This window comes from Lissotriton helveticus, chromosome 1_1 (genome assembly GCF_964261635.1).
Source record: "Lissotriton helveticus chromosome 1_1, aLisHel1.1, whole genome shotgun sequence".
In the NCBI taxonomy this organism is placed as follows: domain Eukaryota; kingdom Metazoa; phylum Chordata; class Amphibia; order Caudata; family Salamandridae; genus Lissotriton; species Lissotriton helveticus.
In genome coordinates, this window is record NC_136057.1 from 81,394,870 (window position 1) to 81,409,883 (window position 15,014).

General features: G+C 45.5%; 1 protein-coding gene across 1 annotated transcript in view; it reads left to right on the plus strand.

Annotated features, from left to right (window-relative positions):
• LOC144758731 (uncharacterized) overlaps positions 1 to 12,558 on the plus strand; it is a 72,577-nt gene extending 60,019 nt beyond the window's left edge. The window contains 1 exon segment of the mRNA XM_078646446.1: positions 9,094 to 12,558. Coding sequence (XP_078502572.1) covers positions 9,094 to 10,802 — 1,709 coding nt within the window. The 3' untranslated portion in view covers positions 10,803 to 12,558.
• The last annotated feature ends 2,456 nt before the right edge of the window (positions 12,559 to 15,014 follow it).

The following is a 15,014-nucleotide window of genomic DNA, read 5'->3' on the forward strand; positions in this document are numbered from 1 at the left end:
CTTTGGATTTTCTCTCCTCATCTGCATCAACCATCTGAGGGGCCGATGGTCGGTTTGGACCCAGAAGTAAGTTCCGAATAGGTAGGGCCTCAGTTTCTTCAGCGCCCAGACCACTGCAAAGGCCTCCCTCTCGATGGTGCTCCACCTTTGTTCCCTGGGTAGTAACCTCCTGCTGATGAATGCAACTGGCTGGTCTAGGCCCTCCTCATTTAGCTGTGCTAGAACTGCCCCTATGCCATGCTCAGAAGGTGTCTGTCTGGACAACAAATTCCCGGGAGTAGTCAGGGGCCTGGAGTACTGGGGCTGTGCACATGGCTGTTTTCAAGGTGTCAAAAGCCTTCTGACAGGTGGGGGTCCAGTGCACCTTCTTAGGCTGTTTCTTAAAGGTCAATTCTGTCAGCGGCCCCACCATGCTGCCATACCCCTTGATGAATCTCCGGTAATAACCAGTGAGGCCTAGGAAGGCCCTCACCTCTGTCTGGGTTGTGGGGGGTTCCCAAGCCAGGATGGCATCGATCTTGGGTTGGAGGGGTGCCACCTGGCCGCTCCCTACCTGGTGTCCTAGGTAGACCACTGACCCTTGCCCAATCTGGCACTTACTGGCCTTGATGGGGAGTCCAGCGCGGCGCAAGGCCATCAACACTTCCCAGTGGTGTCGCAAGTGTTCTCCCCAGTTGGTGCTGAACACTGCGATGTCATCCAGGTACGCGGCGCTGAAGGCTTCCAGCCCCGCCAGTACCCGGTTGACCAGTCTCTGGAAGGTGGCAGGGGCGTTCTTCATCCCGAAAGGCATCACACGGTATTGGTAGTGCCCATCGGGGGTGGAGAAGGCGGATCTCTCCTTTGCCTCTTCTGTGAGGGCAATTTGCCAGTACCCTGAGGTCAGGTCGAAGTTGCTAAGGTAGTGTGTGGATCCTAGGCGGTCAAGGAGTTCATCCACTCAGGGAATGGGGTGTGCATCCGTTCGCGTGACAGCATTGAGCCTATGGTAATCCACGCAGAACCTCAGTTCGGGGGTGGTACCTGGTGTGGCCGCTTTTGGGACCAGGACCACTGGGCTGGCCCACGGACTGTCAGAGGACTCCACTACCCCTAGGGCAAACATTTTGGAGACTTCCTCCTTAATGCAGGACCGAACTCTCTCTGGAACGCAGTAGGCTTTGTGCCGCACCGGGGGACTGTCCCCAGTTTCAATGTCGTGGACACACCAATCGGTGACACTGGGGACCAGGGAAAATAGGTCTGAGAATTGTCTCAATAACTAGTGACAGCCTTCGTGCTGTTCAGAACTCAGGGAGGGGGAGAGAACCACCCCCTCCACGGAGCCATCCTTTTCTTTAGCACAAAGGAGATCGGGTAGAGGCTCTGCTTCCTCTTCCACTCCATCATTGGTGGCTAGGAGCATGCTCACCTCAGACCGCTCGAAGTGGGGCTTAAGGCGGTTCACATGGAGGACCCTTAAAGTGTTCAGGGGACTGTACATCCACTAGGTAGGTGACCTGGCTCTTGCGCTCCACTACCTTGAAGGGACCGGTCCATTTGTCCTGGAGGGCGCAAGGTTCCACCGGGGCAATCACCCACACCTGGTGACCAGGCTGAAACTCTACCATAGTGGCATTCTGGTCATACCAGCGTTTCATTTCTTCCTGGCTAGCCTCTAGGTTGGCCTCCGCGAGTTCCCTAAATTTCCGAGTCTGATTCCTTAGGGCCGGGATGTATCAGAATACATCCTGGGGAGGGTTCCGCGGGGCTGTCTCCCAGCCCTCTTTGACTAGGCTTAGAGGTCCTTGGAAGGGGTGACCGTAGAGCAGTTCAAAAGGGCTGAACCCTAAGAACTTCTGGGGAACTTCCCAGTAGGCGAACAGGAGGCAGGGAAGGAGGATGTCCCACTTACGCCTCAGGGGCTCTTCGAGGCCCATGATCATCCCCTTGAGGGTCCAGTTGAACCTCTCAACCAGGCCATTGCCTTGGGGGTGGTACGGGGTGGTGAATTTGTTAGTAACTCCACATTCTTGCCACAGGGACTTCATGTATTTGGAAATGAAGTTGGTCCCCCCTGTCGCTGACTACCTCACGGGGGAATCCCACCCGGGAGAATATTCCCATAAGGGTCTGCCCCACCACGGGGGCCGTCACCGTTCGGAGGGGGATGGCTTCGGGGTACCTGGTGTCATGGTCCACCAGGACTAGGATGAATCGGTGGCCCATGGCGGTCCGGGGATCCAGAGGTCCCACAATGTCGATCCCCACCCGCTCAAAGGGGGTACTGACCACTGGGAAGGGCTGGAGGGGGGCCTTATGCCTTCCCCCACTCTTCCCACTTGCCTGGCAAGTCGGTCAGGACTTGCAGTGGGTTTCCACTTTTTTGCACATCCGGGGCCAATAGAAAAGGGTGGCCAGCTGGTGGTAGGTCTTATCCTGTCCCAGGTGTCCTGCTAGAGGCACGTCATGCGCCAGGCTCAGTAGGAAGTCTCTGAAGCGGAGGGGCACCACCAGCACCCGGGCTGAACCTAGCTCAGCAGACTTAGGCTCGCTATATAAGAGGCCATTTTCCCAGTATATCCAGTGGGACCCGGCCTGGTCGCCGGCGGCCTGCTGCCGTTCGCCTGTGAGGGAGGGGCAGGTGGTCTGTTCCTGGCAGAATTCTTCCCGGGACGGTCCACCCTCTTGTCGCCACTGGGCTAGTCCAGGTAGGTCACCTAGTTCCGCGATCTGCTTCCCTGTAGGGCCCAGGGCATCCCCTTCCGGGCTTCCTTCCTCCCAGGTAGTGGGACTGGGGGGGTCCGGTTGCCCTTACTCCTCCTCTTCCTCCTCTAAGATGGGGATCTGAGCCATTCTCTCCGGTGCCAAATCCTTGTGAGCACCCATCTTGGCAGTCATAGACTGAGTGGTGGCGCACACCCACTCGGGCAGTCCTAGCATTCCCAGGTGAGCCTTCCGCTCCACCTGCGCCCACGGTGAACTCTCCAGATCGTTGCCCAGTAAACAATCCACAGGCATTGTGGGCCTGACAGCTACTTGCAAGGTGCCTGAGACTCCTCCCCACTCAAAGGAAATTTGGGCCATTTTGCAGAGACTCTCAGAATTGTCTGCCGAAAGGACAGGGCAGAGGACGTGCGGTATAATTTGCTCCTCCGAGACCAGGTGACAGCGGACAGCCGTGACACTGGCACCGGTGTCGCGAAGGGCCCCTACTCGGTGCCCATTGATGGTCACCCACTGCCGGTATTTCTTAGTGTTGGCCGGCAGCGGGGTTCCGGGGACCATTTTCTCCATCCCCTAGGGCAGAGCTTTCCAAACTCTGAGTCGAGACACTGTAGTGTGTCGCCTGCCATGTGTGGGTGTGTCACGCGATATACTACAGCTGCATACGCTGCAGTATAGTGAGCAGATCCTGGACGGCTGTGCGCTTTCTGTTTCAGGGGCCTGAACTGCTGCTACCGCTGTCGTGCATATTGTGTGCGTTTGTGTGCAAGAAACGTGCACCTAAGTACACCATATTCGCATCTAGTTACACGATCTGCCCAGGAGTGTAAAATGGGAATTTGTAATGTTGCTCGCTGCAAAGCGCTTCAATAACTCATCACGAGTAGCAAGCGCTATATAGATATAATTTTCAAGAACAAATACAACCGCTTCAACTCGGGCGGCTGTATTCTTTATACAAGAACTAGTGGTAGTAAAAACACAGAGCCGATCCTATTCTTGATATGCGGCGTTCGTGAAAACCACCTCTTCTGACTGTAATATCTGGCTTTGGGGGCGTAAAGTGCTATTTTTATATATATAGCGCTGAACTAGACCCGAAGGCATCAGAGCTCTTTACATGAGCATCAGTTGCGTTACAGACGGGCACATTGATTGTGTTAGGCACCGGGAGATGAAGTGATTTGCCCAGACTCGAACCCGGTTCCCCAAGTCCGAGGTCGACCGAATAGGCCATTAGGCAGACCCTCCAGCTTATCGCGATTTCGCGATTTGCAAAAAAATCGCGAAATCGCGCGATCTCTGCAAATGCCGCGATATTTGGCATAAAGCCCGCGAAATTTGCCGTTTCCGCACGTCGCCCGTTTCCGCCTTAAAAGAAGGCACGAGGCACCCATTTTCCCATTCCCCCCAGGATTCATTTGCGGCGAGAGAAGAGAAAGGACGGCGGCCGAGCGAAGGGAGAAGACCAGCACCACACCAAGAGGGGGAGAGAGCACGAAGCGGCAGCGACACGAAGACTCTTCCTCAGAGACCGAGACCGGGGCTCGGAGCAGGAGGAAAGCCGGCCAGCAAACAGAAGACAGGTAAGTCCGTCCTACGCTGGTGGGGGCCCGCCGCGCACATAGGGGAGAGCGCTGCCCTGGTGGGAGGGGGGCAGTGGAGATGTGGCCGACCGGCCCCCGGCCTGGGCTGCGTGTTTGTGGGAGAGCCCTGGTACAGTAAACACCATCTAATGCATTAACAAAAAAGCATATATACAAGTTTAACCGACCGAACACCTGCTTTTGTATCAGTAATGTTCTGCAGTATGACCTTTATGAGAAAACGGTTTTCCTACATTTTCACTGGTTCACAGGAACACATTTGTCCACCTGAGTTGTCTTTCTGGTCTATAATGCCTTTTATGCCCGGTTTACAGTTAGGACAAAACATACTCCTTCCCTTGCATGCCTAACAGATATTATTTGTAAATTAACTGTACAAGTAGTTATGAAAAATACAATTCATGCATGAGATATTCACGTTTTGCATTAGACCCTTATTCAAAAGAGTCGTCTATTGTTGTATTCAAGCTTTTACTCTCAATGTCTAGTTTTCTAGTTTTGAGTCCGGGCAGGTGTCATATGTTTAAAAGTAAGCCAAGTGATTTTTTTTTTCCTAACACTCATATTTTATAGGTGAGGAGTATATTGCGGTTATAAAATGCCCAAGTAACATTTTGTACTGCCATCATAACCACTAAGAGCCAATTTAGAAACGACCCCTCTTACATCATGTCCTATGGATCCCAGCATGTGTCACAATTATTCCCACATACCGAGAATCCTAGCGCAGGCAGGAACACTGCATACTTTCACACATACACAGAACAGTTACAACAAGTATAACATCAACATGAAGCTACATTTCAGTACGTATAATACAAACGGTTATATATTTAATTCCATGATTGCATTTATTGCATGTACTTGTTTTTAATATATTTATTAAGGCATATGTGTACTTAGTAAATTAGTATTTAGAACTAATTTATTTTATGCATTGATTTAACAATCCTTTTTTCTGTACACTTGCAACTTCTGTGTTTTGTTCTAGATTGAACATAATTGTTATTTTTAAAATAAATAATACTGTTATATAAACTTAAAACCAACTAAAGCAACTATAATACTAACAATAGTTGCATACACTTAAAGCTAAACTTCTTTGAGAAAAGGCACCTCTATTGTTACTCGGTCTGCCACCTAGTTCACTCTGTTCCAACCACCCAACATAAATGGACCCTTTCAAACACATTTCGGTTTTAAGCAGGCTAATGGCCTAGATTTCTATACAGCACTTGCCATCACAGATAGTTCAGAGCTTTGAATAGCCGGAATTACTATCGCCCTACCGAACAATCCTGGTGTTGTTGACTTCAGAAGGACAAAGGCGTGGCCTTGCTTCACCAGATCACTTGTCACGTGAGAGAAACTGATAATCCAAATTCTAGTTGCTGCCTCCTTGCAGCTGACTGCCCCCACTTCAGATACAATATGATGTACTTGAGAAATCAAGTGCCCATTTTAGAAGTATGACCTCCTCTGTGCTCTGGCTGCAGTTCCAGTTTGTCAACATTTCACTGGGTGACTTTAGTGCAGCATTCCTAGCTTCCTTATAGATGCACTAGGAAAAAGGAAATTACATTTTTGAGAATATATACCAGCCAAAAAGCAAGAGAGAAAGTCAAGTGATAGGTGGTTGGTGAGCATATTTCCTTTTAAAATGCAACACCTCAGAAGATATGAAAGGAGGTGTACAGGGATGGATCCTCTGCAGTGGCGGAGGAGCGTCGCCCCACTGGATCAGAGCGATCAGGAGAAAAATAAAACAATTACCTATAGTCGTTTCATTTTTCATTTGTAAGCTCTGAGCCAGCGTGTGCAGGAAGGGGCAGGGCACTGGTAAGTTTGGGGTTGTGGGCACCTCTGGGGAATTTCATAATTGTTTGTTTTGGTTCTGGGGAATTGTTGTGTTCTCTGGACTGTACTGCATTTTTTTCCTGAATCTTGACCCTTTGGCCTGTTTTTTACTGTCACTGTTACTGATTTTTTGTCCTGAATCCTGACCCTTTGCCATTCATTTTTACTTGCCATTGGGCCAGGTGCCGCTGCGCACTGGTAAGTTTGGGGTTGTGGGCACCTGGTGCGTTTCCTAACTCTTTACTTGGTTTCTTTTACAGAGCATCACAGGGGAGAATCCGCTGTTGCAAGAGCCAGAATTGGGTCAGCTGCCGCAGCGCACTGGTAAGTTTGGGGTTGTGGGCACCTCTGGGGAATTTCATAATTGTTTGTTTTGGTTTGGGGCAATGGGGAATTTCATATTTGTTTATTTTGGGGCAATTCTTTCACTTTCTTTGCACGTGGCTTTGACATTTTACATTTTCAGGCACTTGGAGCTTTTCAACAATTTGCATGGCTTTTTCCCCCTGCGCTTTCTCTTTGTGTCTGTTTGCTCAACACCGTTCGGGGACTGGCATTTACCATTGCAGTTATGGCCCAACACGTTTGTCACTTTACTTGTGCTTCAGGGTTGCATGCATTTCTTATCGTTGAGCATCGGCGCTTTATGAACTTTCCATTCAACAATTGCCTTTCCCCCCTTCCCTATCTTTGTAGGTGAGGTAACTGACAGCGCCACAACAGCGAGATCTTCTGTCTTACGAGGGAGCACCAAGCCACCACAAGAAAAGCAGAATGGATAAGTTTGTGCTGCACCCTGCAAAGGGTGTGAAGCACAGATCACATCTGCCCACCCAGATAACCGCAGCAGACCGGGCCAGAGACTACAGCACCGTGATGCAAGCTGACGGTGGGGTGCTGTTTTGCAGTGTGTGCAATGTGGCGGTGGACCACATCCGGAAACACACTGTGGATATGCATGTGCGGTCCCAAAAACATTTGAAGCGCTGTTCAGATGATCCTGACCTTCAATCGTCTCCAAAACGTGCCCGCCAGATGACAGTGAACTCGCTATTCACAAAGAGTACAGCTGCCGGTGCCGCAAACCATGAAATGATAAGTGAGTGGGTTAACGTCTGCACTGCGTTGAACATTCCGCTCAGCAAAACCGACCACCCTGTGTTGCGCAAGTTCCTACACGAGCGAGTACGGAATGGTGGAGCGATACCTGGGAGTCATCAGCTGCAAGAACGTTATCTCCCTGAGAGATATACAAGTGCCAAGAACGAGCTGAAAGAGCTATTGAAAGATCAGAAGATCAGCGTTATCTTTGACGAAACACCAGATGTCGAAGGGCGGTGTGTTTTGAATGTGCTAGTTGCAGTAGTCTCTCCGCAGGGTGGCCGTCAGATCCATACCTACCTGGTGGACACAGTCTTCCTATCCCAGTGCAACCATGGGACTGTAGCGCAAGCTGTTGTAAAGGTGCTCACAGAGTACAGCATAGACTTCCAGAACGTTGTTTCCTTCAACACTGACAATGCGGCATACATGCTCAAGGCATTCAACACAGTGTTGAGGAATCTGTACCCAAACTCCATCCACATCACCTGCTTGGCACACATCATGAATCTTGTTGGAGAGTCATTTAGCTAGCCTTTTGTGGAGCTGAATGCTTTCCTGCTGTACTTCTCCCGCATCTTTTATATGGCTGGCAGCAGAAAGAGAAGGTACCTGCACCATCTTGCAGAGAACCATGGGATGAAGGCACGGGTGGCACCTGACCCTTGCAGTACCCGCTGGAATTCTTGGTTCGCCGCAGTCCAGTACCACTGCAAGCACTTTGAGGCCTATGCTGGGTTTGTGGAGTCAGAGATGCAACTCAGCAAGTCTCCCCAGATTCCCTTGAAAATCTACAGAAGATTTTTAACACCGACCAAAGGGAGTGCATTAAAGTCCAATTGGACATTGTGGCAGAAAAATGCCAAAGCATTTTAAACCTGATGGAGCTATTCCAGAGTCAGACACCAGTGACCATGAAGGTATACGATTATTTGGAGGACCTCCACATGAACTTAACCAACAATTCAGTCCTCACTGTGGAGTCACTAGAGCCGTTTGTATAGACCACTGCAGGGGCAAAACTAAGCCTGGCACAGAAAATAAAAATTACAGCCCAGCCTAATGAAGCTTTTGAACATTCACTAGAAAAGGTGGCCAAATACATGGGGGAGGCCCAGCCAGGCATGCAATTCTTGAAACAAGTGCGCCTCTTCAACCCTGCGCGACTCAGCATCCTGCCTAATGAGAAGAGTGCCTATTCAGCAATCCCTGGTTTCAGCGAAGTTCCCGATCAGAAGCTTCGCCTCTACTTAAACAATGTAGGGCCAGAAGCAGTGCAGGTGTCTGTTTCTGGACTTATTGACACCGACCTCTTTTGGCGTGGGCTGGCTGACCGCCTTCCAGCTCTTTCCCAACTTGCAGCTGTGTATAAGGACTGCGTCACAAGCTCTGCAGATGCTGAAAGGAGCAACAGTATATACAAAATTATTCTCTCTTCCAGACGACGGTCCCTTTCAGAGCAATCAATCCGGGCATTATTGTTTTTACACTACAACCAGCAGCAGAATACTGGTCTTGATTTGGAGTGCTCCGAAGAACTTACCGTACTTGCCCAAGAATAACATGCCTTTTAATTAAAACAAATGGGCTGAATTGTAAATAAACAAAATGTACATAGCTCCATGTTGTCAAATAACTCAAACAGTAAGATATCTGTGTTTGGTGTTGCAAAAACCACAAAATAAAATGCCGCTAAATGCCGCTAAATTTCCATTTTTGTGCCGCTAAATTTTCATTTTTGTGCCGCTAAATTTGCCTATCCATGCCGCTATATCCTGGGGGGTCTGGTCAATGGATGTAAACAAGTATATACCAGACACAGAGACACTAACCAAGAGAGAAGTCTCAGACACATGCAGTGAGAGCTTTAGTTTGTCATCAATATTAAAACCCCATCAGCAAGCACACACAGGGAAAAAACTATTCAAATGCACTGAATGTGTAAAGAGCTTTATTCAGTTATCAGGCCTAAAAAGACATCAACGAACACACAGAGGAGAAAAACCATATAATTGCACTGAATGTATGAAGAGCTTTAGCCAGGTATCAGGACTCCAGACACATCAGCAAACACATGCAGGGGAAAAAACATATAATTTCAATGAATGTGGGAAGAACTTTATATATTTATCAGGTCTAAAATGGCATCAGAGGACACACACAGGGGTAAAACCATTCCAGTGCAGTGAATGTGAAAGTAGTTTTCGTGAATCTTCAACATTAAGGATTCATCAGCGAACACACACAGGAGAAAAACCATTCAAGTGCAGTGAATGTTTGAAGAGCTTTAGTCGATTATCAGACCTAAAATACCATCTGAGAACACACACAGGAGAAAAACCATATAATTGCACTGAATGTGTGAAGAGGTTTAATCATTCATCACACCTAAAACTGCATCAGCGAACACACACTGGGGAAAAACCATTCCAGTGCAGTGAATGTGGAATAAGTTTTAGTCAATCATCAACATTAAGGAGACATCTGCGAACACACACTGGGGAAAAACCATTCAAGTGCAATGAATGTGGGAAGAGCTTTATATATTTATTAGGACTAAAACGGCATCAGAGAACACACACAGGGGGAAAACGATTCCAGTGCAGTGAATGTGAAAGTAGTTTTAGTGAATCTTCAACATTAAGGATTCATCAGCGAATACACACAGGGGAAACACCATTCAAGTGCACTGAATGTTTGAAGAGCTTTAGTCGATTATCCGACCTAAAATACCATCTGAGAACACACACAGAAGAAAAACCATATAATTGCACTGAATGTGTGAAGAGGTTTAATCAATTATCACACCTAAAACAGCATCAGCGAACACACACTGGAGAAAAACCATTCAAGTGCAGTGAATGTGGAAGAAGTTTTAGTGATTCATCAACATTAACAAAACATATGCGAACACACACAGGGGAAAAACCATTTAAGTGCAGTGAATGTGGAAAAAGTTTTAGTAATTCAGCAACATTAAGGATTCATCAGAGAATACACACAGGGGAAAAACCATTTAAGTGCAGTGAATGTGGAAGAAGTTTTAGTAATTCAGCAGCATTAAGGATTCATCAGCGAATACACACAGGGGAAAAATCTTTCAAGTGCAGTGAATGTGAAAGTAGTTTTAGTCGATCTTCAACATTAAGGATTCATCAGCGAAGACACACAGGGAAAAAACCATTTAAGTGCAGTGAATGTGTGAAGAGCTTTTGTCAATCATCACACCTAAAACAGCATCAGAAAACACAAACCGGGGAAAATCAATATCAGTGCAGTGAATGTGAGAAGAGGTTTATTCGATTGTCAGACCTAAAACAGCATCAGAGAACACACACCGGGGAAAACCCATTCAAGTGCAATGGATGTGGGAAGAGCTTTATATATTTATCAAGATTAAAACGGCACAAGAGAACTCACACAGGGGAAAAATCAATCAAGTGCAGTGAATGTGAAAGTAGTTTTAGTGAATCTTCAACATTAAGGATTCATCAACAAACACACACGGGAAAAAACATTCAAGTGCAGTGAATGTCTAAAGAGCTTTAGTCGATTATCAGACCGAAAGCACCATCAAAGAACACACACTGGGGAAAAACCATATAATTGCAGAAAATGTTTTAAGAGGTTTAGTCGATTATCACAACTAAAACAGCATCAGAGAACACACACTAGGGAAAAACCATATCATTGCCATGAATCTAGAAGTAGTTTTAGAGAATCATCAACATTAAGAAAATATCAGCGAATACACACTGTAAAAACTATTCAAGTGCAAGGAGTGTGACAATGGATATATATATATATATATATCAGGTCCAAAACGGCATCAGAAAACACGCACAGGAATCATTCAAGTGCAGTGAATGTTGAAGTAGGTTTTATGAATATTCAATATTAAGTACTGATCAGCGAACACACACGGGAAAAGCCATGTCATTGCAGTAAATGTGTGAAGATCTTTTGTCAACTTTCAAAGCTACAAAGACGTCAGCCTCTCTTTAGAAGAGTGCAGGATCAATAATGAAGGTGGCAGAGCTGCAGCTGAGTGATAGCCAGGCTGAGCACACAGTGTCTGTTCAGCAGATACAGATTATTAATGAAAGTCTCCAACCTGCATGCTGTGTGAGGGACAGGGTGAGCACGCGGCTTCTCTTCAGGAGAGTGAGGAATCATTTATAAAAGACACTGAGCCGCATGTTGTGTGATAGTTAGGCAAAATCACCATTTTACATTCTTGGACGATGATTTTTTGATGGCTAATGGAGCCGAATTTTGACATGATTGTTCCACAAAAGAAATGAAAAAAAAGATTGATTGCACAAAAATAATATAAAGGTAGAACCAATCATGATGTAATAAAATGTATACAACAATGACTAAGTTTTACATATTAAAAAGAAAGGCATGTTTTTAGATATGTAATAGAATAAAGAAAGGATTTGGATTTTGGCATTTTACTGCTGATTGTAAAGAAATGATATTGCGCCCCTAAACTCAAGATAATTTGTGCTGCCAGCAGGTAGTCTAGCAGAGGTGGCATTAGAAGGGGGTCCTGTCTCGACAGTGTGACTGCTGTCAGCAGGGAGTCTTGAAGAGGTGGCATTAGAAGGGGGTCCTGTCTCAATTGTGTGACTGCTCTCAGAATGGCTCTGCTTTCGGCGTTCACATGACTGACAAGGTTTCTTTGAGATGGGACTAGCTCTCTTGTGTTGATGGTGAGAGAAGTGCTACTTGTGATACAAAGACCTGGGCTTTACTTCTTTTAATTCAGTGATTTTTGTCCAACTAATGTATCATTTCTTAGGAAAGTTAAAAATATGTCTGTGGCTTGACACTCCCCTTATTAATAATTCATAAAAATGCCATAACATTTTCAGTACTTGTAAGTATTCTGCTACAAGAGGGATGTAGACATAGATTTGTCATATTTCAAAGATACTTTTTTTTAAGGTTCTTATTTAGTGCAACTTTATAAACTGGGTGTTAGATTGTGATATATCTAGACCACCGTATCTGTGATGGACATGGAATAAAGGAGTTGAGTACAAAGAGTTTCTCAGAAAGCTGTGAGCACCTTGAAAGGGTGATCGGTTATAAAGGTAAGCTCATTTAAGTGTTGGCTTTTTGTCGACATGTTTATGCCACAATCATATCCAGAATGTCGGTCTTCCTATGTCCAGGACTAACCGAGTGAACTAAGCTTTTTCTTAGTATGGAAGGAGGGCTGTTCCTTAAAGCCCCTGTAAGAACATACAGGGCTAAAATTCGAGCAAAAGCAATCTATGGAGCCCTCCCCTGGTGTTACTGAGCAGCACCTGCTTGAGCTGTTGTCGTATGTAACTTGTAAAAGAGAATTCTGTGGGTTCCTGCGGGGAATAATAATGCCATAGTCCTATGGAAGCTTAACTTTAAATTTATAATTGACTATAATGGAACTAAAAGCTCTCCTGGACTGAGCCTAGATAGGGATAAGTAAGTAGTCTGTACTGATGATTGTCTTTATTACCTAACGAGCTCGAGTGTGGATGATTGGCACAAGGATCGCTGTCATCACACAGTTAAGCAGCTCAAATCTATGTATGGAATTGTGTTAAAATGTCCTTATTTTGTGCACATATTCACTCCAGTACTTCTAAAGCCAGGACACCATATCTAAATATTCATACAATTGAATATAAATACTAGTGAGGCTGAGTCATTTGGAAATTTAAGAGAAACAAAACAATTTACACAAAAAATGGTGATATGAAATTGATTGTATTTTGTTCTTTTGATTGTATAAACCTTTTTCTGCCCCTGGTTCTCTTTAAAACAGGTGCTAGCCGATAAGCCTATTAAGCTAGCACACTAGGTCAATGTCCGGTAGACTAGGACGAGGTCACTTTCAGAACTTGCAAATGAAACCTTTAGTTACCATAAAATGCTAGAAAGAGCATAGCACATCTACAGCGCCAGAGTTCCATCCACCATGGCACTTTTGGTATGGAAGGCTTTGTGAACCAATGATATTCAAGTAAAGAAAGATGACTCCTAATGACTTGGCTACCTGTCTTGTAGGACATGGTGGTTGAACTGGCTTCTCAAGCTAGGCGGCGGGCACTCGGAATGCTCAAACTAATTTAAAAGGTAGTTTGGTTGACGAACAAGACAGCTGTCCCTAGCTTTTACTGCAGTGTACAGAATAAAAAGGTCATACATTTCTGAAACAACTAGTTGCTGACTCAGAGGGGACGGATAAAATGATAACAAAGCGGCAATTACAGTTATGTATTGAGATACATTTTCACTGTATTATAGCCCTTATATGGAAAATTATTTTTGTAAGAAAGCTAGTGTGAGAATCTAACTTTCCTCCTAAAGTCAGATGATCTGGACGTTCTGTAGTAATTGGCCAACAGTATGACACAATCAAAACTATAGAGTTTTAGGAAATAAAAGTGACTTCATTATCTTAAGAATTCTTATTACCCCTAAGTTGGAGGATGCTGCTGGTAACATATTTCCGCAGGTTTGATTTAACTAGCAGAGTGATTAACCATGGAATCTATTTAGTCAGTTTGTGTATCTTTGAATGTTTAATCAAACGTGTAATCAGTTTTAGATGTAGGATGTATCTTATCCTTTTGATCCACCAGTTCCTTGTTTCCTACCAGTGTTTATGATTTGATTAGTTGATGTTAAAATGCATTTCAGTCGTTTACTTGTTCTGCTGTCCTATTGCTGTGTCAATTTCGTGAAATATGAATTAATTCCTAAATAAATCGTGATTTATTGATTGATTCATTCACTCACATTCTGTCAGCTCTTATGTGATTTTGTTTTAGGATCTGAGAATGCTTGAAAATGTATGTCTAGGGCAGGGGGCCTCAAACTGGGAGGGGCTTCCAGGGTGGCCTGACACGATCCCAGGTGGGGCGCCAGGCTCTGGTCAAATGAAGCATTATGCTGATAACGGTGCTTTGTTTTAAGCTGAAAATAATGAGCGCTGCTCTCCATTGGGCCACGCGTTCTCCAATGGGCCATCACTAATATCCTTTGTCGTTTATATCCTAGCTAGGAATATGTGTCAAAAGGGACGGGACTCCAAATGTTTTTCAAAACCCCCACCCCCACTTCAAATAAACACACTGTGGGTACTTCTACCAGTTGTTAGAACATTGGAATGTTGGGGGCTCCATTGAAGCCGCTCCGGCTTGTAATGGCTGGTATAAGTCTGTAGCTCCAACATTCCAATGTTTGTCGTCATGTTTTTCTCTTTTTAATTTAGAACATTCTAACCTTAGTGGATGGAATCTTCTAATTGCCTTATAGCCCTTCTGCCTCTGGATATACCGGTTGTTAAAGGCCCTGAACCTGCACAGGCCCGAGACGCAGGCTCTCGTCAACCATCATAAGGCTATATTAAAACCTGCCTGACCAGAATAGCATGTTTGCCAATCATGTATTTGATTGCATTCTTAAAACAGTACTTAACTGCAATATTTAAATGAGTCTAGACATATTTAAACATTGTTAATTGAATAGAATAATTGTGAAAGATTCTGAGGGGTGCCCGACGATCGCTGTGGGGTTGGGGCGTGGCATTAAAAGGTTTTAAGACCACTGGTCTAGGGTGTTCCTCATCGGAGAGGTGTGAGGGGCCTGATGTAACACTGTTGGTTAGTCAAATCTTAAAGGGAAGGGCACAGAGACTCAAAGCCAATGGATTTCAATGTCAAACCTGTTCATTACCACTTAATC